Raw genomic sequence first — 25,581 nt, 5'->3', positions numbered from 1 at the left:
TCCACGCTCGTGCGGCGACTTGAACGTGAACGTAAGTAGACGGTGCGCGGGTTGACAAGATGAGTCGTAGGTTTGGCATTGGAGTGAGGAATGATAGAAGTGAGCGTCTGCTCGAGTTCGCAGCCAGAATAAAAATTACACACGAGAATAATGGACCACTTTCTAAAAAGAAGGAATCTGGAATAGCCCACATTGACAAATGATGAATGCTACCGACGTGATTATAATAGACAAACCACAGATTGTATTATGTTAAACTTCTTTCGCACCGTACGTAGCCAACCGCGCAAATTGGAGATTGTCAAATATGCATGTGTCCTCCGCAGAATTAACACGGGGAGCAATCGTAGCCTGATACAATGGCATTACAGATTTATACGCACATTGTTGTTTGACTGTATACACGTAAGTATATTTTCACACATGTCACTTTTACATGGACCTTCCACACGTAGTTCACATTTTTTTGCACAGTCCAAACCGTGTCAACGCGATTGCGTTCGCGTTTCCGACAGCAGAGAAAGAGAGAGAGAGATAAAGACGGATGAGAGGGCCCGCTAATGAGAGTTTATGGAACAAGCAGGAATTGCGGGGCTGGCGGTTCACGTGGTGGAGGCACGGCGGTGGGTGGCGAGTGAGCTTGCCAAAGGTGGTGCCAGCGAGGTCGATACACCAATCAGGGCAAGATTGGAATGTGTGGACTCCTCACTGCTTCCCAGAGCGGGAGGCAATAATCAACAACTGACGTGTGAGGTTTGGATGGGGGGCAGAGGGGAGGGGGGCAAGAGGCGATAAATGAATTTATTAGAATGGCAAATGAGCCCTCAGCAGCCAGTACGAACTATGGGTGAGTTTGGATTTCAAAAATGAGGATTTTAAAGGACAATTTTGGATCTATTTCGGATGAATGTTCATGGTGTACGAACGTCAATTGTCTTTCGTGCTAACAAGAGCGACCTCGTCCGATGCAACGTGACACCACATTTCTCCTGTAAAAGCGTGGACGTGACTTTTCTATCGCTTCCGATTTTGGGGCTCAATCCACAGGGAAAAGTCACGCATGCGAGGGGGCAGCACTCGATCCCACACAGAAGGGACAGATGATATCAGTTCACACTTTTCTGTACCGCATTCTGCTGGCGAGTGAGGGTATTACACCTCGATGCTCATGTTGTCATTTTTCCGAGCCACCAACCCTCGCTACCTCCACAGTGCCGGATTACATCTCGCATATTCATACTGGAGGATGCCTGCAGCTAATAATGATGATGGCTCACTAATTGAGACGTGGCTTTAATTTCGATTTAAAGCTTTCTTGGCTGCAGGGATTCATATACAGTACGTGACTTTACCGAAAGAACCAAGAATATTAGTCATGGCTATTAATAGAGCTCAGCCTTTTTCGAGATTAATTTACCAAGGTTCCATTGAATGCCACGTCTCATCCGTGGCGCTAGTAAAACGCGTGAATAAATCTACCTCCTTTCTGTCTCTCCGCGTAAAAATAAAATACGGTTTAACCCATTACCCTAAAGACAGTCCATACACCATTAAATTAACCAGCAGCCTTCATTTCAGCAAACTCTGAGCAGGTAGTCATTTGAGGCCGAGTCGACCTAGGCGAGGGCCACAGGACCGGTTCAAATATTCGTTGCCATCAATCACGAGTGGCAATCGTGACTCGCGTTTTCCGGATTCGTAGCGCAGTGCTCAAACAACTGCGCCACCGCTCCCCACAATGTGCCTAGCCACTGCATGCGCCACTGGAGGTGTGCACTTTTAAATCTACATCGCAAATTAATTTATTTAGAATTTATTTTTGTGTTCAGTTTCTTGTCCTGCCCCCGCACCGCCGATTAGTTCGGTTGGCTACGTACGGTACGAAACAAGTTCAACATGCACACACGTGTATGTGATGTGTGAGTGCAGACGGGGAGCGGTGGTGTAGCGGTTAGCGCGCTGCGCTACAAACCCGGCCACCAGAGTTCGATTCCCGCTCACGGCCAACACCAGTAACGATTATCTGAACCGGTCCTGGACCTCCCCTAGGTCGGCTCAGTCTCAAATGAGTACCTGATGCGGTGTGTTAAGCATCGCTACTGGGCAGACGAAGCCGTTTGGGCGTGGTGCTGAACACGCACTCTCTCGTGCACCGTGCTCCCAAACATCACTTGCCCCAACAGCCTGTGAAGGCTATACGGGATGGGGGAGTGGTCTTTGGCTTTGTCTTTGCAGACGGGTGCACTGGTCCTATCGTTGCCTAAACGAGTTAAATATACCCCACGCCGGGCGTGCGTTCAGAGTGAATAGGTAAATATATAAATAAATGAGCCATCTCACGAAGCGTCGAGTTTCCGCGGAGGCAATTCATTCTCGCCGAGCCGTGGAAGCGCGCCGCGCGTGCGTCTCTCTCCGTCTCGGTCTAGACCCCAGCCAGACAAGCCCTCCTCTGCCTCTCTCGCTCTCTCTCGCACGCCTACCCCTCCACTCGCACGCCTACCCCGCCTCCCCCACGTCCACCCCTCCACTCACTCGCCTACCCCGCCTCCCCCACGCCTACCCCTCCACTCGCACGCCTACCCCTCCACTCACTCGCCTACCCCGCCTCCCCCACGCCTACCCCTCCACTCGCACGCCTACCCCTCCACTCACTCGCCTACCCCGCCTCCCCCACGCCTCCCCCTCCACTCCACGCCTACCCCTCCACCCCCACGCCTACCCCTCCTCCCCCTCGCCTACCCCTCCACCCCCACGCCTACCCCTCCACTCACTCGCCTACCCCTCCACTCCCACGCCTATCCCCCCACACCTACCCCTCCACTCACTCGCCTACCCCCCCCCCACACCTACCCCTCCACTCACTCGCCTACCCCCCCTCCCCCACACCTACCCCTCCACTCACTCGCCTACCCCTCCACTCACTCGCCTACCCCTCCACTCCCACGCCTACCCCTCCACTCACTCGCCTACCCCTCCACTCCCACGCCTACCCCTCCACTCACTCGCCTACCCCTCCACTCCCATACCTACCCCTCCCCCCCCCACGCCTACCCCTCCACTCGCCTCAAGCACCATCACCGTCGTCTGGGAGTGTCTCGTCACTTGTTCGTTCTCACCGTTGATGTGAGTATCGTTGTGAACGTGGAATTACAAATATTAAACGCGTTCTCTGTATCTCCTGTATACATTGTATGGTATTTTTTTTTGGAATAAATTAATTATTACACATTTTTTCTTCTTCTATTTCTAAATAGATTTTTTTCATGGATATTTTAACTTAACACAGTCAGTTCAAATAGATCAGAAAATAATTGCATCGCTAATTTAAAACATTTTAATACGGTTTATAAATATACAACCACGGTTCCATGTAGAATGCACAATATAGTACTTCGTAATGATTTACCTTTCCATACTCAAATATAATTCTAAAGTAAAGTGACAAAACATTGCATGCCCATACATATACACATAGACAAATACAAGTGTTATATATTTACCCTTTAGCTCTGAGCTTTATAGCTTATCGGATTTCTTCAGTCTAAATACATATTCTGATTCAACACATCACGTGCGCTCGTGTCTGCTGATGCTGCTGCTATTCCTACTGCTGCTATCACTGTTACTGCTGCTGCTGCTATTACCACTGCGCTGTTACTGCCGCTACGTATCGCTGCTACTAAAGCTGCCGTTACTCATCTGCTGTTACTGCTGCTGCTGTAGGAGTTCCTACTGCTGCTACATACATACATTCTACGTGTATATGTCTTCTCTTTAGCACTGAGCTTTGAGCTCATTCATTCAGTGCGCTCTGGTCTGCTTCTACCGCTGCTGCTACCTCTGCAGCAGTAGCAGTTGCTCCTGCTGCTACTGCTGCCGCTGTTGGTCGTGATACAGCTACCGCTTCTGCTGCTAGTACTACTGCTGCTAGTACTACTCCTGCTAGTGCTACCGCTGCTAGTACCACCACCGCTGCTACTACTACTGCTGCTGCTGATAGTACTACTGCTGCTAGTGCTGCCGCCGCTGCTGATAGTACAACCGCTGCTAGTGCTGCCGTCGCTGCTGATAGTACTACTGCTGCTAGTGCTGCCGCCGCTGCTGATAGTACTACTGCTGCTAGTACTACCGCCGCTGCTGATAGTACTACTGCTGCTAGTGCTGCCGCTGCTGCTGATAGTACTACTGCTGCTAGTGCTGCCGCTGCTGCTGAGAGTACTACCGCTGCTAGTGCTGCCGCTGCTGCTGCTGCTGGGGCAATGAAGTGGCAGGCGGTGCTGGTGCTGCTTGCCGTGGTGCTGGTGTACCTGGTGGCAGGCGCTCTGGTCTTCCAAGCGCTCGAGCAGCCGTTTGAGATGAGCCAGCGCTCGTTCATGAACGCCGAGAGGGTGGACTTCCTCGCCAAGCACGAGTGCGTGAGCCGACACGAGATGATGTCCCTCATACAGGTGAGCGGGACGAGCAGGAGGAGGAGGAGCAGTGGATGAATGAGGAGATGGAGGCGGGTGACGACGTGGAATTGGTGCTGTGTGTTGTGTTGCCGTTACCCCGCGCACCTCCTGATTCGCACGGTTGGCCGCGTACGGTGCGAAAGAAGTTCAACGTAACGTACACGCGACTCCACGCCTGTCGCCTGAGCGTGAGCCTGGTTCGTATTTGCACGGGCGACTGCCTGAGAAGCCCAGGGGTCCTTTGTATGATGTTGTCCGCAAGGCGGCCAGGAGATGGCAGTGGGGCAACCGATTATTGAATCTGTCCGTGCGGCGCTCAGCGTGTGTTATCAGGTCACGTGCGACTTGTTGGGGGGGGGGTGCCTCCGGCTTCTCCCGGTTCCGTCGCGCATGAAGCCAAACACCCATTGATGGATTGGCTACCCAGTATCCGCCATGTAGGTAGCGGGAACCTTCCGACAAAGAGTCGAGAGACTGCGTGAGTCTTTCCTTGGTTAAAGGGTTCGCGGTGGAGCAGTGGGTGCATTGGTGTTGGTCGCGTGCACCATCAAACCCAGCGAACCGAGTTTTCTCCCCGACCACGGCTAACACCGATGGCGAGTGATATTCTAATCAGACCTGCTCCCCCCCCCCACCTCTCCTCCAACGCACGTTAACGAGACTGTCGAAGTATGGTCAAACAAACCCCACGACCAACACAGCATGGGGAAGCCTTCATCCAGCAGTGGATGAACATACGGATTACATTTAGTATTCATTTGAGTTATTGGATTGATTGCACTTGTCAGTACCGCGCGAGGTGGCAGAACGTGTTGCGGCACCACCCTCCTGTATTGATATAGCCAGCCGCAGTGAACCACGTGACACGCCCAGAGACTTTTCAAATGAATGGGGCTATCACATCATTAACTGTTACTGCCCATAAAAATGCATTATTAGGCCTGCCAGTGACGTTTGGCCACCGAGGGTGCTAATGATATTTGCCTGCTGAAGATTGTCCAATCAGTCTTCTCGTTTCCAACGAGTAACTGGAGTCGTACTCTGGTCAATGCGAACGTGAAGTACATTTGGTAATTGCCACCACAACCGTATCCAAAACTAATTTGTATTCATAAAGCCGTGGTACCCGTGGCACGCCGAGCGCGTGGGGAGTAGCGGCAGGGATACAATTGACGTGGAAAGAGCAAGGAACGGGGGGAATTGAAGGGATGTCGGGACAAAGGTACCCAAGATGGACAAAGAGGGTGGTACGGCTGAAGATGAGCAGCAGGGAAATAGAATGAGGAGAGAGGCGTAGGAAGGGGAGGATAAGGGCAGAGAGAATTTATGTAAGGGGACGTCCATAAATTACGTCACGCACCTAGGGGGGAGGGGGGGGGTCAGACATTTGTGACGATGTGTGACAATAAATAAATATAGACAGCACGTTCTACTTAATTAAATAGACTTTCTAATACATGTTTTCTCCTACAACATCAGAGTGCAGCGCCACATTAAATACGCACTACAAATGACAATAGTTTAAAGCGATTTGAAGCATGTTTTATTTTGGGAAGGCGGGGGGCAGATTTTTGTGACGTCGTGTGACGAAGGGGGGGTCCAAGATAGCGTGACGTCATTTATGGACGGCCCCTAAGTATGAAAAATAAGAATAGGTTTTACGCTTTCTGGCAATAAAACGGGTGTTTAGATGTTCAAACACCAAACAGAAACCCTTTGCAATTAATCAAGTTCGTATTAACCACACACACTCGTTGTGGTGAAAATGTAAACACACATGCTCTGATAATGATATATGGCATTGTCTTTGAAACTGATTGGCCTACACCAGGGCCTCGTCTCACCAGTGTCAGACCACAAGTATACTTGTGGCTGATGCGAACATGATTCCTTGCAAAAGGTTTCTATTTGGTGTTTGAACCTTCTTCACACCTCCTGTTTTATTGCCAGAAAGGGTAAAACCTATTCTTATCTTTTCATACTTTGATACTGGCAAAAAAGCGTCCGTTTTTTTAAATTAATTTACGTATGTATTAATTCTAGATTTGAAGCTTTCGTGACTGCAAGGATTCATACTCTTAGGCGTTTTTGGCAAAGTCACGTAGGTGAAAAATAAAATTAATAGAAGTAATAATATAAATAATAAATGACGTATGTATGTTCGAACTTCTTTCGCACCGTACGTAGCCAACCGTGCTTATCGGCGGTGCAGAGGTGGGGACAACAAGGTAAACACAGAAAGCACTTCTAGAGAATTGAATGACCCGGCCAAGAGATCTGGAATGAGAGGGGAGAGAAGAGAGGGGCTAGAGTGAAGAAAGGAGCAAGCAGAGAAGTGAGCCTCAGTCTGGAAACTGATTCAATTCATTAGAGCTCACAATCCAAGGCCTTGATATAACCAAAAATATCTAGATGTCATCAAAACCATTTCTAAAATTGGGAGCAGCTGTGTTGAGACTGCATCAAGTAAACAAAAATACAAATCACGAGTCAGGCAAGGAGATGCGCTCTCACGAAGGCTAAGACGACGATGATTTTCTGCTAAATTTAACAGACAAATGGGAAGCATTCGAGTTAACGATGTTACATCCAGGCATGGTCACCGGGTGGAGACCCTAAGAGGTGGGGGAGACTGTCAGGACAGCTCTCGGGGGTCGTCGCTGCGTTTCTCGACCGTTGTGGTCGCGATGGCGAGGGGAGCATCAGCGGCTTTGGCCGTGATGACGTCTTGATCCCGAACGCATTAACCGTGTCACATTTTCTCTACGGCAGTCGTTAGTCTTCTTGGTTCTTTCGGTAAAGTCACGTAGAATGGAAATAATAAAATAATAAAAATAAAACATAATAAAATAATTCTCACGACGTTTCGGCCACAACGCAAGCAGCCGTCCTCAAGGTGAAGAACAGGTCTGTCGGGGGGAAGACAGCGTCTGAATGGGCACCACCAAGCTTGGCAGCGTATATTTAAGCTGGGATGGAGGGGGGGGGAAGAGGAGCGCCTTGACAAAAGAATTTGCATATCAAGAGGAATTTAGCATATTTATGGGAAATTCATTATGCGTCGCCGGGCATTTCTGTGTATTAATCCGCATTCATCTCCGCGTCTGTTTGTGTCCGCGGCACATCCACGAGCAGCACGTGAAAGATGCCATCAGTGCCGGCGTGGACCCTCTTGCCAACAACACGAACCACAGCAGCAGCCTGTGGGATCTAGGAAGCGCCTTCTTCTTCGCCGGGACGGTGCTCACCACGATAGGTGAGAGCGACTCGGCACGCCTTCCTTCGCAGGCACCGTTTCCAACATTCGAACGAATCCGGCGTGGGCAAACTTCAGATATACAGGCTTTAGGGTCGGGATCGAACCCACAACCTCCTGTATACCAGGTGGGGTAGTTAACATCTCGGCACCGTGGCCAGATGTTTTCAGCTGTTTTTTACATTTCCTTTGCTAACATTCATGTTTGTGATCCATATTTCACAACAGATAATATCCATCTTCTTGGTTCTTTTGGTAAAGTCACGTAGAAGGGAAATAATAAAATACTAAAAATAATACATAATAAAACGTGACTTTACCGAAAGAACCAAGAAGATGAATCCCTGCAGTCACGAAAGCTTTAAATCGAAATTTAGATAATATGCACTGATAATTGTTTTCTCTCTAGGTGCATTTGTGGGTGGCTTTTCATTATTACGTTCCGCTTATCGCACACGCCACGGAGAAATCGATCCTCATCCTTAAAACAAAGTAAATATTGGCGGGCATCCATTCGGTAGTATTTTTGAACGCATAAAACTCCAGGGATGTGGAGAAAAACGCTGTCAAACCCACGAAAATAACATTTTCTGAGTGCCACGGCCATAGATGAGGTCATCTATGACAGTTGCAAACTCTCGCTGGTGTATGGCTATAGGATAATGTGGAGCCATTGAGTTGCTCTTCCACGTTAAATCTCATCGCCACGTGGCGTAAATGCACACATTTCCCCAACAAGGTGTTATGAGCACGTTACGCTTTCTAGAACTACGCTTTAACCCTGGAGAGTGCGATGCCTGCATCCGGTGTGTTTTGCAGAAGCATTTATTTCCCCCGTGTGCAAAGAAATTTGTGTGTACGCGTATTCCCACATGCACAGAGGAAGCCCAGCATCCGGACCAAAAATCGTTACCCATTGCCCACAGATAATGAAGGTCAAAATTAGGCTAATTCGAAATTTACCCGAAAGTCACTCAATTAGAGTCAATTTGTAATCACCAGCGAAACGCCACAGCGCTCGAATTGTCAACGTTGTCGGTTTCATCTCCAACACACAACCGGTATGCCGAAGTAGTAACCAATTGGCAACGTTTTGTTTACATGACAAACCTTACTAATTGGCCGCGTCGCGTGGTGGCAGGTTTAGTGGCATATTCATATTTACGCAATCTAACCCAAAAAAAACACTTTAATATGGATAATATTGGTCCCGAAAGCCTACGTGTTAAACTACTCAATGGGAATTATGCACAGCAGTAATCGCCGCCTACAGACAGACCAATGCCCCAGGTCACTCTTGCAAGTGCGACTCAGTCGTCTCTGGAGTTCTCACCACGTGGTGAAATAAAATAAATTTGAAAAACGCATCTTGAACCTCCCTTTTGCTAATCCACTGCTTGATGCAGGCCTCCCCATGCTGTTGGTCGATGTTGGAGGGGGGGGCGGTGGGGGGGTCATTTGACCATACTTCACCATGCTGACCAGTGGTGGTGAGTGAGAAGGGAGAGGTTTAGGATTGGTTCAGATATCACTAACCGCTGATGTTAGCCAGCGCCTGGAATCAAACTCAGGTTGACATATTTGTAGGTATGTATGTTGAACTTCTTTCGCACCGTACGTTAACCAACCGTGCTAATCAGAGGTGCGATTCGGAGAAAGAACAACAATAACTTCTAAGGAAATTAGTTTTAAATCCACATTTAAAAGTGCACAGCTCCAGTGGCTTCCTGACATCGGAAGGGAGAGCGTTCCAGACGGCCACAGGAGCGCGTCTGAAGGCGCGCGATGCGGCGACGACGGTCTTTGTTCGATGGCCAGCCAGGAGCTAGCCACGTAACCACCGCTCACTCGTGGTCCCCTTGCTCATAAATCAAACGGAAAGCACCAGCGTCCCGACCGCAAGCTGGACCCCCATGCCACCCACAATTAAATGCGCGAATGGTCACGTGGAAGTGGCACGCAGCGGACCGCTTCTTGCAGTGCCCGCGCTGTCGGGCGAGCGTGGAGAAAGATGCCCGCGGTTCACGTTTTGCTCGAGTTACCTCGCCGCGTGTTGGGTGTCGTAGCGATGATAATGGTGGGCCCGGCATTCGTCGGAGATGACGGACGATGATTCGTGGCGACTGCTTCCCTGTCAACCCACCCGTATTCTTGTGCAGGGAAATTGAGCTTTTAGGTCCGTACGGTGTACAGCCGGTCCGATACGGGCAATTTTCTTTCATTTTTTTGTCTATTTGTTTGTGTTTCTCCCTTGTGATGGGACTTTGTAGGATGAACGTTGAGATTTATAAGGACACTGGGTGACCAATAAGGGGGGGAGAATACAATTTAAATTAAAAGCCTCGACACATCGCCCACCGATCTCAATAACAACGTACATTACTATATATATGTTTTTAACTCTCGCCGGATGTACTTTGTCCAACGTCGCCACTGTGAATTGCTTTACAAGCCTTCCGTGATGACGACACTTACGCCGAGGTCACCGATATCTTGCGGCACACACACAAACACAAAGACAAAGATCCCCCAGTGAAGTTTTAACAGACTGTTGGGGCAAGTGCTGTTAGCGGGTAGCACCCATGAAGGCCGGCATGGCACACGAGGGGGTGGGTGGCCAACACCTTTGTCTCCCCAGTGGCGATGTTTACACACCGCACACCAGGTACTCATTTTAGGCTGAGTCGACCTTGGGGAGGCCCAGAACCTGTTCAGATAACCGTCGCTGGTGTTGGCCGTGAGCGGGAATCGAACACGGGTCGCCGGGTTCGTAGCGCAGCGTAGCGATCACCGCTACACTATCGCAGCATGCGCACATACACACACACACAAGGTCTTTGACGTGGCCCTTACAAGAGAAAATATCCAGAGGCGAATGCTGGGGCAATGCGATTGTTCCATCTCCGACCAAAAAAAAACAATCGAAAAACGTCTCCTCCCGTAACACCCACGCGTCACGGCACGTGGGACCCTGGTTCAACCGATTTAGCACGTGGGGGTATTCACAACGCTCCACATGGAATCGTAGAAGCGCCGGAATGAGGTCCGTGTCTGTAAGTTCATTTCCTCTCTGCGGAAACATTGGTAGCGTAATAATAGAATCCGGTTCATGTGTGTGGTGTTTTGAGTAGCGCCAGTATGGCGTGTACCATCATAACCCTGGCAGATTCTGACAACTGGGTTTATGTCAATGGATCACTCTGTACATCTGTAATGCTGCTAGTCTTTAATGCAATAACTAAACGCTGATTGCTCCGCATGTCTGTAGAACACATCGCAGATGTGTTTATCATTCCTCCGACTGTTACATTCTTAATTTATGTACGAGCGGCAGTGTGCAGCTGTTACGACTATATTTAAGGATTTCAAAAATAAATCTTAATCTTTATTTTTCATTCGCAGAGTAAAACGATACGCAGCTGGCAAACACGCTACAGTTTTTCGAGCGCATATACAAGTCGTGAGCACAAACGATGATTGTCTTTCGTGAACAAGATATTTTTCTTTTTGATATATATGTGTAAGAAAACGGAATTTCTTGGACGCTTGCACACATTTAAACTTCTTCTTTTTGAAATCCCAGGATTATTTTTTCACACCTTGTCGTTAAGTGGCAAGCACCGGCGTGACCCCATCTTGACAAGACGATGATGTTACTTCGCACAGACTTGAGCCAAACTCCACGGCGGTATCGCAAAGTTCCACGGCCGACACCCACCCCTGGCGATCGGCGTGTCTCTACCGCTCTATTTTTATATAGATAAGAAATGTGGGGCACATTCACACTCATAGCCAGATGGCACGGGGTGGCTCAAGGTGCCCGAAACTGTCTGGGCTTCGGCGTAAATATTTCTCCCTTTCATGTGCCCCTCTGCCCCCTGATCCCTGCTCGCAGACCTCTGCCCTTTCAGTTTCAAGTGTCCGCGTGCCCCTTTAAAGCTGACAGCCACGCAGCTGCGAGTGACCAGTCTGTCGAAGTGTTCACTCACTGTCCCCTGGCTTGTGGAGACCTCCTGCTGCGGTGATTGGGTGGATTAAGATACCAGCGTGCGTCGGCGCTAGCACCGTCGATATCCTGGGTTTAAATTCGGGGTTCAACCGCCCTTGGTTAAACCAAGTTGTCAAGCGGAGCGAGTTCATGGTCTCAGTGCCCTCTCGCCAAAAAAACGGAGGATCTTCGAGATGGCGAACGCAGCCCTGAAGTTGATCTTGGGATTGGATCGGGAGTCGGTGGAGGGATCGGAGTGCGGTGTTGGGGGTGGCTTGCTCACCACCTTTGCTGGCGTGGGTGAGCAATCTGGCGGCAGCGTTTTGAATCGTCGTGGATTCGTGAGAGATTTGGTGAGGACGTAGTGGACGAGAGGGTTGTAGCATTGGGTCACTGGTGCAAGGAATGCAATGGGGCCCCTCGTGTCCCATCACTGTGCGCACTTCCACCGATACAGGCCGAGGTTCCTTGATGTCACGTGAGAAGATCACGTGACATCCCCGGTGTCATTCGCCCCCCCCCCCCCCCCCCCAAGACTAAAGAACTTGACATTGGTGCCTCTCCAGAGTCTGCTATCACTCAGGGCCAATTTCCTATGTTGCCTAAAGCTGGAACTGCCAGGGCCCCCAAGCCATCATCGTAGCCTGGCACCTGGGCCCCGCCAACCCGTGGACCCCGGTGCAGTTACACCACCTCCGGTGTGAAAGAAGTTCAACATCTTCTTGGTTCTTTCGGTAAAGTCACGTAGAATGGAAATAATAAAATAATAAAAATAAAACATAATAAAATAATTCTCACGACGTTTCTTTAAATCGAAGTTCAACATGCACACACTCGATACTTGATCCGTCGTCGGCGATGATGACGCCGATGATTTGAGGGCGACAAAAAACGATGACGACGGTTGACGACGGTACACGATCGATGATTCCGTGTTCGCGTCCCTCCGTGTCGTCGTCAGGCTACGGCAACGTGTCGCCCAGCACGGACTGGGGCCGCATCTTCTGCACGGCGTACGCACTCGTGGGCATCCCCATCTTCGGCTTCCTCCTCGCCGGCGTCGGCGACCAGCTGGGGACCATCTTCGGCAAGGCCATTGCGCGTGTCGAGAAGGTCTTCATGGTGAGCCCCCTCCAGCTGTGACGCTGCCTCCATAACGTCACCCACTCATAACATCGGCATTCCCTACTTGCTTGAATCGTGTTGTTTGTTTATACTGGAGGAATCCGATGAGCTATCAAGCTCTGTTTCACAGATGTCCAGTAGTTTTTCACAGATGACCGTTTTCCTCTATGGTGGCCTTTTGGCGTCATCTGGTCGAACACCATATGAGACTAGGCTCTAAAGAAAGCTGTCTCTGGTGTGGACCAATCAGTTTCAAAGTCAATGCATAAATGATCAGAGTACTGTTTTTTTTTGCATTTGACTGCAAGTATTGTGATTAATGTAAGCATGATTCCTTGCAAAAGGTGTCAGTTTTGTTTCCAGAAAAAAGGGGAAAAACCTTATTAGTAATAATACTTTTGTTCTAATTGTACTCTCTCGTATTCTCGGCCCGTGCGTGCACACGTGGGCATTTGTTCGCCGGCCTCCAGAAGTGGCACGTGAGCGCCACGTGGATCCGGGTGATCTCCACGATCATCTTCATCATGATGGGCTGCGGCCTCTTCGTGGTGCTGCCCACCATCATCTTCATGCACATCGAGCTGTGGACGCCGCTGGAGGCCATCTACTTCGTGGTCATCACGCTCACCACCATCGGCTTCGGAGACTACGTGGCAGGTGGGATATGCAGAGGGCTTTTGCTCCTCACCGAACGCTCACCGGGGTGCCGCTGGGGTACGGCACGTGGATCGTAGCCGTGGTAATGCTGCAAAACGTAGGCACTAGATTTAACCCCCCGACCCCCCCTTCCTTGACCTATCGGACCCAGAAGCAAGAAACTATTAATCACGTACGGTCTCCAAATTGTCTTATGCAATAGATAAATAGATAAATAAATACATGGTTGTGCATTTCATTGAGTATAATTTGAACACAGCCACAATGGTATTTGAAATTCATTGCATAGGTCCGTGATTTGATCAACAGTCTTCACGTGGTCGATTGTAGAGAAACCTTTCCCAAACCCTGCCTGCTCCCGTGGTCGGCCGGCATCTAGTTTTATCATTATTCTGTCCCCCAGTTGGATGCAACTGGGAGTATCTGATGCATGGTTCTTGAGTAATATCATGGGCACAGCTGAATGGAAGGCCACGATCGCCTGCATCTTTGAGAAAGGACGTGGCACGTAGAGAAAGGGAGTGTGCATTTCAATTAATCTCAACACACGTCTTTGTGGGACAGTACGATTAATCGTAATGCACTCGGAGCGAAACGTCCCACATCGTGACAAACAACACGTGTAACTAAACGACAACGCATCGGAGAGCAAAGCGTATATTTTCACTTTATGAAGAGGATACAAATGTAACGCCCTCCTGTTTCGGGTGAAATAAGGGCGGCGTCTTGAGCAATTAGCGCGTTTTGGGCAAGTGTTTCTGTCACGTCGAGACTGCTGTTTCGTCTCTGCTCGGTGCTTTTCAGAATTCAGTTAGGAAGGCCCCCGAAGCGCTACGAGCAGGAGTGAAATTCCTCGGGGATTTTTAGGAATTGATGGTCTTGCCCGTGGCTTCCCGAGCCAAGCCAGATCATAAACAGCAATGAGATATGTTGTTGAACTGTACACGCATGTACATGCACAGCATGTACATACATGTACATGCACATGCCGAAGGTCGTACCTCTTGGGACTTCTCTTCACTTGATACAGATATTTTGCTGTGACAGTTTCACCTGAAGAGGGAAGCTTGTGTTGCCTCCGAAACGTCGTGATTTTTATTTTATTTTGATTTTACTTTTATTCATTTTAATGTTTTACCTACGTGACTTTACCGGAAAAACCTAAGACTATGCACAGCCCCGTTAGTCAATCCACTGCTGGATGAGGGCCTCCCCACACCGATCGGGTCATGGGGGGTTATTTTTGCCATACTTCACCACGCTTGGTCAGTGCAGGTCGGTGAAGATGTAAAGCATAAAAGTGCAGCATTTAAGGTCGAGTACAACGATGATATTTGCTGCACTGCCCTCCTCTGCTCACGACATAGACCCTGCAACCTATAACACCTGGTATGCATGGTGGTCGCCCATCAAACAGAGGCATGTCTATTTTTGAAGTCTGAAATTAAGTCTAATCCATTTTTCAATTTCGAGTTTATCGCATCGGCGGTCTGGTGGTATTATCCACTTATTTCAAAACTGATTCCAGTGCAGCATTGTTCGCCATCATAGCAGGCCGAAATGCATTTAGATTAATTACAACTTGTTAGTATTTCTTTATTTGTTTATCTGACAGACAATTAAAACCATCAGTGGTTTCAGGTGCCGGCTTGAGCATCGGACAAGTTGGGCGGTTTCAATTCCTCTCCCACCCCCAACCCCCTTGTCGGTCTCTTGAGTAATGAAAGTGATTTGGATGAGCGTTCCATACAATTGTAAAGGCTAAATTTAAAGCTTTCGTGACTACAAGGATTCATACTCTTAGGTTTTTTCGGTAAAGTCACGTAGGTAAAAAATAATAAAAATGAAATAATAATAAATGAAAATAAATCAATTTACTGTATCAAGTATCATCTTGATACAGTAAATTTAGCTGTGACGGTCCCACCTGAAGACGGAGACTTGTGTTCCCTCTGAAACGTCGTGATTTAATTGATCTATTTTCATTCATTATTATTTTACTTTTTTATTATGTTTTACCTACGTGACTTAACCGAAAAAACCTAAGAGTATAATTGTAAAGGCATCTACGGGGCAGTGTGGGAGGAGGGGTTGCTGATCGCTCCTTCAGCCGATGAACCCCCCCCCCCCCACCGCGTGTTGACGTCACGCAAAGAGCACTGGAGTGTAAAAACCAGATTTAAGACTCCGCAAAAGACACAACAATAACACAGCTATCCATTTTTAAATCGATACGGGTCCGCTTAAGTGGTACATCTTGCCGTGTGGGTAAGTAACGGCAATGACAAAAAAAAACCGGGCACGAGAAAGGTGGATATCTGGTGCAATACGACACGAGCATGATGCAGCCCCATTAACTTAGCATCTCAGTCCCGGGCCACTTCCTCGCCCCACCCTCCCCAGTCGCTCCAGTAGAGCAAACGCGTACGCGTCTTCCTCGGCCCCGTGTTTGACCACCACGTCAAATAGAACAACGTTGGGACACGTGAAACAACGGTTGCCTCCATTGCTGACGGTGGCCCGGGTTCAAAGCAAAACCGGGGGCAGGTCAACAGGTGGCCTCTAACCTCTGAGTACATCGAGGACCGCACGGTAATGAATGCCGGTGTAACAGGCTGAAATAACCCCTGCCCCGATTAAACCCGGGTATAGTTTGGCCCAGGCCAGAGTATACCCGGGGGGATAAAGTGTCCTCGGCTAAACTATACCCCCCGGGGGTTTAAAATCGACTGGGCCAGGCCATGCCCCTCCAGGCCAGAAGATGCCCCATGTGAAAGTTCAAACGAACTTCAATCGATATCTAAAAAGCGTTTAAATGGAAGTAAAAATCTCAATTTGATCAATTGAAGCATTTTTAGGGTTAGGTTAAGGGATAGGGTTATTATTAAAGTTTTTCTGGTTGAAGTAATCAAAGTCTATGTGTTTACAGTTTTAAATAAAATGTTGGAAACATTTAGTAATTCCTGTGTATATCGCTCAACACTATTACTATCATGGGGGTATAATTTGGCCTAGAGGGGTATAATCTAGCCTAGGCCGTTTTAACCCCGGGTATACTACGGTCTGTTACACCGGGCCACTGCATAACGACTTTGAATCATAACAACGGGCAGTGACGGCGCACGCCTAAGATCCAGCGCCGCGGAGGCGAGGGTCGGTCGATCACGCACGAGTTGCGAGGCTCCCTTTACGTGGCCACTGAGGTGCCAAACCCTGGCTTGCCGGGAAAAGGCGGGCACGTGCATGTCCTAAATCGAATCGGTAGCCTCCACATCGTAGGGATGTGTTGAGCAATCATCATGCACGGCTAGTGTGCAACCGCGTTAAGTCAGGGATAGCGGCAGAGGTCGCAAACGGGTTTTGATTCCTTATCCGTACCCGTACCCGGCCGCACCAGGGTCGCAAACGGGTACCCGTACCCGGCCGTACACGTACCCTACCCGTACCCGGCCGGGTACAGGTAGGGTACGGGTATCGGTTACCTGATTGCGACCTCTGGGATGAAGCCATGTTGCAGGCGCGGGTGGGTTGATTCTAGGAACTTGAATTGTGAGAAGAGACAAGACGTTGGGAAATGAGTGACAAACAGTTACTCACCAGTGACTCACGGTCTACCCGTACCCGGCCGCACCAGGGTCGCAAACGGGTACCCGTACCCGGCCGGGTAGCCGGGTATCGGGTAGGGTTCGGGTATCGGGTACCCGGTTGCGACCTCTGGATAGCGGCCAACAACTGAAGAGTCGAGCGGCTCTTCCGCACTCATTACGCACAGAGTGCTTGCCGCAAATGAACCGCGATGCCTTGCTGATCTGGTCAAGGAGCATAAATCGTCACGCGAATTCCGCTCATCCTCGCCGCGGCTTTTGGCTAACCATTGAACAAAGACGGCGGTCACCGCATCGCGCGCTTTCAGGTGCACTTCTGAGGCCGTCTGGAACGCTCTTCCTTACGATGTTAGGAAGCCATTGGAGCTATGGCACTTTTAAATCATTCAGATTGAAAACTCCTTTCTTTAGAACTGCTTTTTGCGTTTAATTTGTTGTCCTTCGCCCCCACGCCTACGATTAGCACGGTTGGCTACGTACGGTGCGAAAGAAGTTCAACATACATACACTGCTACACGTACGTACGTTGCGACAAGAAACAAGCCGCGCCGGCCCGGCACGGTTCGCGTCCGCCACTATAAAGGGCCGCGAGAACGCATCAATGTTGCGACAGGCCTGACTCTGACCCGTACTATTGTTTCGCCGTCCACGCTGCGCTTGCGACGGCAGGCGGCAACCGCGACATCGTGTACCGCGAGTGGTACAAGCCGCTCGTGTGGTTCTGGATCCTCCTGGGCATGGCCTACTTTGCCGCCATTCTCAGCATGATCGGGGACTGGCTGCGCAAGCTGTCGGAGAAGACGCGCAATGAGGTTCGTGCGCGGACCCCCCCCCCCCCCCCCCCGTTCCACACTCGGCACACCCGTCCTCCATTCGGGGCGAACCCCTGCAGACACTAGAGGCCGCCGCATTCCCCACCGCTGTGAAAGACGAGCAATGCACGCGAGTCGAAATCGCGGACTCCGAATGGTCATGGATTCGCCAAGGGGTGGTGTTGTGGGGGGGGGGGGTCACGTACCGTCACACTCCAAATTTGTAGCAAAATTCGATCGTGCATTGTGTTTTTGTAACAAAAAAACTGTATAGAATTTCTCTTTCCAAAACCCATTATTTAACGAGGTTATTCATAGACAGCCAGACAACAGTATTACACCCCCCGCCCCGCCCAGTATTGTACCATCACGTCTTATAAATATTAAACATTTCCAAAAATACAAGATTTTTTCTGACACCCCCGTCGGCAGCAAAGCAATCACCCTAAGTGGTGCGCCGCTGTAAATTCACGACAGGCTAACAAAGACCAGCGGCCTGCCACGCTGCCTCGTGTCAGCGAGAGCGCGTGCAGGCATTTCGCAGGACCGAGTGCCCTGGCCGAGCGGCGTGACGCTACCAAGTATATTTTCGGTCTTTGTGCATTCGCGACATCAAAGCCGCTCTTTTGGTGAGAGGGGCAGGGCAGTGCAAATATCTCTCCCCCCGGGGTGGGGGGTGGGTAATTCTTGACCTTGCTCGCTGCACTGGCATCGGTGTCTTGAATCTGCTGTGTGCGACGGTTGTTTGCGTGTTGCGTGGGCATTACCGCATTTGGAGCAAGATATTGGTCGTGAAAGCCTACGTGTTAAACTGACATTGCTAGCCATACAAATAATTTTTTTCCCGAGTATTGTTTAATCGAATAAAGGGCTCTGTACAGTCCTTTAACACGGTCAACTATTTAATATTTTACATTTATTTTACCAGGTAAGACCCACTGAGCTATGTAGCTCTTGTTCAGGCGCGACCTGGCCACAAACAACAGCTCAACGAAGTGGCTTACCACGTGGAAATTTATAGCAGCCAAATACTCCAATCACATGTTGATTCCAAATGTGGAAGGAAAAACAGGAGGACCCAGTGAAAAATCCACGCGACCAGCAAATGTACAGGCTTCAGTGTCGGGATTGAACCCACGACCTCCTGTATACCGGGTGAGGTAGATAACATCTCACCACCATTTTGCCTTATCGTGGAGGTTGTATAGCCATATCAGTCAATATTGATGTTAGCCGTGCCCGAGAGTTGTACTTCGGTCACCAGGTTTGATCATGCAGTGCGCTAACCACTGCACCACCGCTCCCCCGAATGGCGCTTATTTTAAAAGGTTAGGAAACATTTGTGTTTACGCGTGGATTATGTTATCGGTAGCTGGCAGGACAAAATACGTTACAATATTATCAAATAGGCCTCTTTTTCTGGTTTTGGGCAACCCAATTGTCAATAGGGTAATGTCCTAATAGAAAGACAACTTCATCCTAAATTAATATTTAATATTATTTCCTCTGCCAGACAGAACAGATATGCATAACCACTTGTGTTGCCTCCGAAACGTCGTGATTTTTAAAATTAATTTTAATTTCATTTTTTACCTACGTGACTTTACCGAAAAAACTAAGAGTATGAATCCTTGCAGTCACGAAAGCTTCAAATCTAGAATTACGCTGTAAAGTTTCAGAGAGTGAACTATAATTTCCGCGAGTAGCGGTCCTGTCGGTGATTCCGTTGGTCGTGCCGCCGTACCCCCCACCAACTCCCTGTGTTCCCCGGTTTTCTTGTCATCCCTGTGCAGATGGGCGGCATCTCGGCGCACGCCTCCCAGTGGACGGCCGATTTCAAGGAGTCGGGAAGCCGCTTCACGGGCGGCATTCACGACAAGCTGAAGGCGGCCAGCACCGCGCTGCCTGGCCAGCGAATGCCGGGCTCCTTCAAGCGCAAGCCGAATGGCGCTGGCGCCGCGGACGGCGATCAGCTCGATCAGCTCAGCGGCGGCGAACAGTCTGGCAGCGAGGGCGCCGCTTCTCCTCCTCCTCATCCCCCTTTTCCAAATGAGAACGGCCGGCCGGACGATACGGCCCAAGCCGGCACGGGCCCGGCGTTCTGGCCCGGCTGGCAGAATCCAGACTCGCCGGACGACGCCGGCGCAAAAATGCTCACCAAGGCGCTCGGCCGGAAGGCGTCGACTAAGAACCCGGCGGCTCAAGTCGGCAACAACGATGCCGTGGAGCGAGAGTCGCCCGAGCGCAAGCCACCGTTCGCGCTTCCCGAGTCGGACCTGGACGACGCAACGCAGACCCCGGCGCTCGAGAGGGCCAACCAGAAGGGGACGCGGGTCAGGGCCGGCTTTGGGGATGACGAGAAGGAGCCGAGAGCCACGGCTGTGTGAAATGTACTTTGTAGACAACAGCGTGTGTGTTTGCCGTCACTCACTCCCTCTTATTTTCCACTGCACACCCGAGCAGGTGACGCGGCCGTGCCAAGCCACGGGCTGGCTGGGGAGCGGCCAGGTTTTTTTCCACTGCAGAAGCTGAGCCGTGCCATTGTCATTGCACGCGGTTATTGAGTCGAGACAATATGTAGACGACGCGGTGATGCTGCATTTGAGCCCTACTGATTGACGTCGCACGCGATGAATGAGTAATTATCTCTGGCCCTGCTTGGCCCCGAGCCAGATTCGTGTCTCGCGAGGCCAGCGTATGTCACGATTTTGATTCCGGCTCGGCACGCCAAATAACCGGTGGACAAAAAATAAACCACGCGTACAATCAGGGCACCGCGCTCGCACGTGCCAGTGGGAAAAATGGGTACGAGTGACGTGATTTATTAAGAGTGAGTGGTGTCTTTTAGAGGCCGAGTATGACGCATGCTGGCGCATTGCATGGTGCCCATTACGACGTGGTGCTTGCTGCGTTCAGCAAAAGGACACGCGAGCCAAAAAAACTATTTCCTCGTAAGAAATCATGTAAAAGATGTGGTTTTGCGAGATACGATGTACGCAGTAAGACGGCGTGACGAAAGAAGCGAGATGAGGGTACGCCACGTACTCTGTCATTCCGCGTGCATACCCAGAATTCCCACACCCCACAGCCACCGCAGCTCAAGAAAGTAGTTCGTTGTTGGCCGCTCAGAAACCGCGTTATAACGGTGCGCGTTCCTCCTAATAATAATTTAAATTTACAACGCGCATTTCATCCTGGGATCCCAATGGAAAAACCGCGTTATATCGAAGACGCTTTGAGTGCAAACTCGTGAAGCGAGGGCTTACTGGAATCGGTTTACTTCTTCGCATGCTTGCATTCATGTGCGCAACAAGACACTGACCCTTGACGAGTGAAGAGCAGCAAATACTTAAAGGAGCGTGAGTGTAAAGGTATTTTTGTTTTTACATTTTTCGGATTATGTGCCCATAGATTACCAAGAGCAGAGGAGAAACTCCTCTGATCCGCAGCGGTGTGAGGCACGGACGCTGAGGATCATTGTTGTCCCCAGGAAAGGAATCGTGGATAATTTTGCGGATAATAGGACGCATTTCCCATTCAAGCACCTTTTACCTGCGATTATTTTTTTGGTGGATAATAGGAGTGACGATTTATGTTCTCGATGTGCATGCTGGGAAAAAGGGGCCGGTGAATAGAAGAGCATACCGGGGAACAGGGCCTGTAAAATCAGGATGGGAAAATCCACGATTAATAAGAAAAATATGTGATTTAATTTAGTTGTTTTTCACTTTTTTATTTTATTTTATTATTATTTTCACCTACGTGACTTTACCGAAAGAGCCAAAGAGTATGGATCCTTGCAGTCACGAAAACTTCAAATCTAGAAGAAAAATAGGGTTGCGGATATGAGGAGGTATCCTGTAGTTAGATTGTATGAGCGGTGGGAACAGCAGCAATCGGGAGGCTCGTGAATGTGTTGATTAACGAGTGGTGCAGGTACACTCTCAGCAGGGAGCGGAAGGGTTGCGGTTCTTGGAAGGAACGGGGGTCATGTCGACCGGCACATATACTCCTCTATAAATATCACCTTGCACGGAGGGATCATTGAACACCATCGACGTTTTCACGCGTGTGCAGGCGGTGCGCTAGCAGGGAGAATGGTGAAGCCTAACGTTAAGCTTTAATTTAAAAAAAATGTAATACCAAAAGCTCGATTTTTTTCTTCGTCTTCAAGAATCGACATTTTTACGTGCTCTTTCTGGGGAGAAGAGGCCGAGGAGAGGGAGATCATTAAGATTCGTACCCTATGGATGCTATTGAAAATTATGCTAAAGTGGCACGATCCCGAAGTGATGTAGCTGGATACTTTTCACCCATGGACAGTTACACCAATTGGGATATACGTATCGAACACTTTATGGATGCGGGCAATATTTGGTCTAATCATGGAGTGGCTTTTTACTCGGGTCTAATACACCAAGTCGGACTGTAATTCCATAATTCCTTGCTCGGTGGACACTTTGTGGTCATAAAGAGACTGTGGTGTCAGACTTACTCAGACGAACCGAATGTTTGGAGCACGCCGGGATTGGCAATGCTGCTTACAGTTCCGTGTATGTGTGAAATCATTGATTAATCCATTAAATAATCTACAGTTTCTCAATCTATTGATAAACTACCTTCAGCAGGACACCCTGTATGTATCGCTGTATTCTCCGGAGGATGATATGCAATTTTGCCCCTGTGTTATGAAGGAAATTTGGGGTTGTGTCAAATTTGGGCATATGTATGTATGTACTTCTTTTGCACCGTACGTAGCCAACCATGTGTGACCAGATCTGTGTAACTTTATCGACACAAGTTTGGAGTGAATTTCGATTTAAAGCTTTCGTGACTGCAGGGATTCATCTTCTTGGTTTTTTCGGTAAACTCACGTAGAAGGGAAGTAATAAAATAATAAAAATAAAACATAAAAAAATAAAAAAATATAATATAATAAAATAAAATAATATAATAATATAATATAAAAATAAAATATAATAATATAATAAAATAATATAATAATTTTATTTCATTTTATTATGTTTTATTTTTATTATTTTATTACTTCCCTTCTACGTGACTTTACCGAAAGAACCAAGAAGAAGTTTGGAGTGCATCTTACTTTCCGGAGCATCTTTTAATCCGGTGAATACGGTATTAGGATAAATGTTGCACGTTCGGCTGTGAGGTCACCTGAGTTGTGGGACTAACCCCCTGTAGCGCTACGCGTTATTGCACTATTCAGCCTCTTTCGTTATTCGCTCATAAATGTTTTTTTTGTAATAATTAGTTTTTATTGAACTGATGTACATTGTTGCTCGTGTTATTGTTGCAATGTAATATTGCTGCACAATAATTGTACCTTACGACACTGTGATTAAAACGCACAGATGTGAAGAGACTGGTTTTTAAGGGTGGATTTTTTTAAAGTCATCATCCAATCACACAGGGAGCCTTCAATCGTGGAATGATGCCTCAATCATCATTTTATTCAGAAAGAGTGAAAAATCAACTTGAAGAACGACAGGCCCATGACATAAAATAATTGTTGATACTTTGTTGACAATGGTGCATAAGCACACTTAAACACAACTCAACATATTCATCAGTAAAACGGTTGTGGCCTTTAATGAAGATAAAAATGATCAGCAACTTTTTGATTTAAAGCTTTCGTGACTGCAGGGATTCATATTCTTGGTTCTTTCGGTAAAGTCACGTAGAAGGAAAATAATAAAATAATCAAAATATAAAACAATAAAAAATTCTCACGACGTTTTGACTGCAACACAAGCAATCGTCAAATTTGAAAATTTTCTTGCTGTGGATTTCACACCTGATGATTGCTTGTGTTGCAGTCGAAACGTCGTGAGAATTTCCTATTGTTTTATTTTATTATTTTATTATTTCCCTTCTACGTGACTTTACCGAAAGAACCAAGAATATGATCAGCAACGTTTTGGGCAGTGGAAATGATCCGTTTGATATGTTATGAAGAAGGGCTATTGCCTTAAACGTCGCTGGTTATATTTTTTTTGCAGAAAAATGTTGAACTTCTTTCACACCGTGCGTAGCCAACCGTGCTCATCGGAGGGCACAGAGTGTTATTGACGAATGTGTTGATTTTTTTTTACATATCCATTAGCCTATCGCACTTTAAACACATTCCTGCGGAGGGAGCTGGTAGGAACGTTGGTTTGCTCGGTCAATGGCCAGGGTCAACGGCGGCGTGGTGTATTCCTCAAATATGCCCGACTGTGAGGGCGGGCACAAGCCGGCGTGAGTAGGTTAAACGTTGAGTTTTATAAGGGCACCACAGGGTGACCAGCCCCTCCCCACCCAGCCCCACCCCTCCCACCCCACCCTCTCCACCCAGCCCCTCCCCACCCTCCCCACCCAGCCCCTCCCCACCCTCCCCACCCAGCCCCTCCCCACCCTCCCCTCCCCACCCAGCCCCACCCTCCCCACCCAGCCCCTCCCCACCCTCCCCACCCAGCCCCTCCCTCCTCACTCAGCCCCTCCCTGCACGACGGACACAATAATTCCCTGTGGGCTGGTGTAACCAGGAGGTTCCTACCAGTATTAATTTTTCAGGAAGATTCGTGTCAACATAACCTCTCTTTCTCGACGTGGCCACGTCTTTTCCCAAAGACGCTGGGGGCCGTGGCCTTCTGTTGAACTCTGCCCATGAGATTCTTACTCAAGAACTTTGCATCAAATACTCCCAGTTACATCCAACTCGGGGACAACACATTAAAGAAATTCGAGGCAGTATTTGGGAAAAGTTTATCTGCGATCGACCGCTTGCAGATTGTTTATCAGATTACGGAAATGGCGATTGAATTTCATTTACCATTAAGTAGGGTATTATTTTTTTTACTAGTAACGCTGCACAAAACAAGCTTTCCACATTGGCGTCTAAGCAATCCATTAGCCGCCCGTCTTAGTTAATTTGTTATTCAATGCGCATTTGCGTTTATTCTATTATTGTGAACATTGTGTCATTTCTAATGTCAAACTTGGCCAGATATCAGCTAGTGCTCAACGAAACGAGGAAGACGAAAGAAATGCCCCAACATTGAACAGTAAAGCGCAAGGTCGCATATCCGACTGGCTGAGGACTGAGCATGTATATTGGTGGGTATGCGAACGGATCGGATACGTGAACGTCTCCAGAACATTGCGGTTACAACACTGTGCACAAATACTGCACTGAGTGTGAACGCTTGACGGATCAAGGCAGATATATTACGGTCGCATATGTGACGTTGTACGATATGGCCACTCTGAACATATCTCAGGGGTGTCAGGATACCAAATTCACCCGAATGGGAAGTCGTCAGATTGATTTAAAAACCTCCGCGCGTCTGTCCACGGAGCAGTACACACGGGTACACCACGTGGTTCATCGGATGACAGTTCCTGTGTGGTGGGGTAAAGTGTGGGTACTCCTGTCCGGTCAGAATGGAAGAGTAGGCAAATACCCCCTCGAGGGGATTCTTGAGAGCCCATCTAGTGGAGGCCCTCCCCCAAGCAAATGCAGGGCTGCACCTTGGCCATGGGCTGGTTGTCAGATCAGAATCAGAATATGTATTTACACTGGAGGAATCCAGTAGCATACTGGGGATTACCCAGTCACATATTTTGGAGGGAGCAAATTGTTTTATATAGGCAATTATATGTATGCATGCACATATATATACACACA

The 25,581-nt window shown here is 48.7% G+C and overlaps 1 protein-coding gene across 1 annotated transcript; it reads left to right on the top strand.

Moving 5' to 3' along the window:
- Nucleotides 1-4,259: 4,259 nt before the first annotated feature.
- Nucleotides 4,260-21,022, top strand: LOC144728713 (potassium channel subfamily K member 2-like). Its single transcript, XM_078608322.1, has 6 exons — nt 4,260-4,448; nt 7,587-7,707; nt 12,657-12,817; nt 13,291-13,477; nt 17,752-17,894; nt 19,688-21,022. Exons 1-6 carry the CDS (start codon nt 4,260-4,262, stop codon nt 20,279-20,281), a joined length of 1,395 nt encoding a protein of 464 aa, XP_078464448.1. The 3' UTR covers nt 20,282-21,022.
- Nucleotides 21,023-25,581: the final 4,559 nt, after the last annotated feature.

Source organism: Lampetra planeri, chromosome 30 (genome assembly GCF_965212315.1).
Source record: "Lampetra planeri chromosome 30, kcLamPlan1.2.h2, whole genome shotgun sequence".
Classification (NCBI taxonomy): Eukaryota; Metazoa; Chordata; class Hyperoartia; order Petromyzontiformes; family Petromyzontidae; genus Lampetra; species Lampetra planeri.
This window is presented reverse-complemented; position numbering and strand designations above follow the sequence as displayed.

Excerpts from the sequence above, each read along its gene's own strand:
- LOC144728713 (XM_078608322.1), top strand. The coding sequence starts at position 4,260 with ATGAAGTGGCAGGCGGTGCTGGTGCTGCTTGCCGTGGTGCTGGTGTAC. Across the intron at positions 4,449-7,586 it reads AGATGATGTCCCTCATACAG|CACGTGAAAGATGCCATCAG; the intron begins GTGAGCGGGACG and ends ATCCACGAGCAG. Across the intron at positions 12,818-13,290 it reads GTGTCGAGAAGGTCTTCATG|AAGTGGCACGTGAGCGCCAC; the intron begins GTGAGCCCCCTC and ends GCCGGCCTCCAG.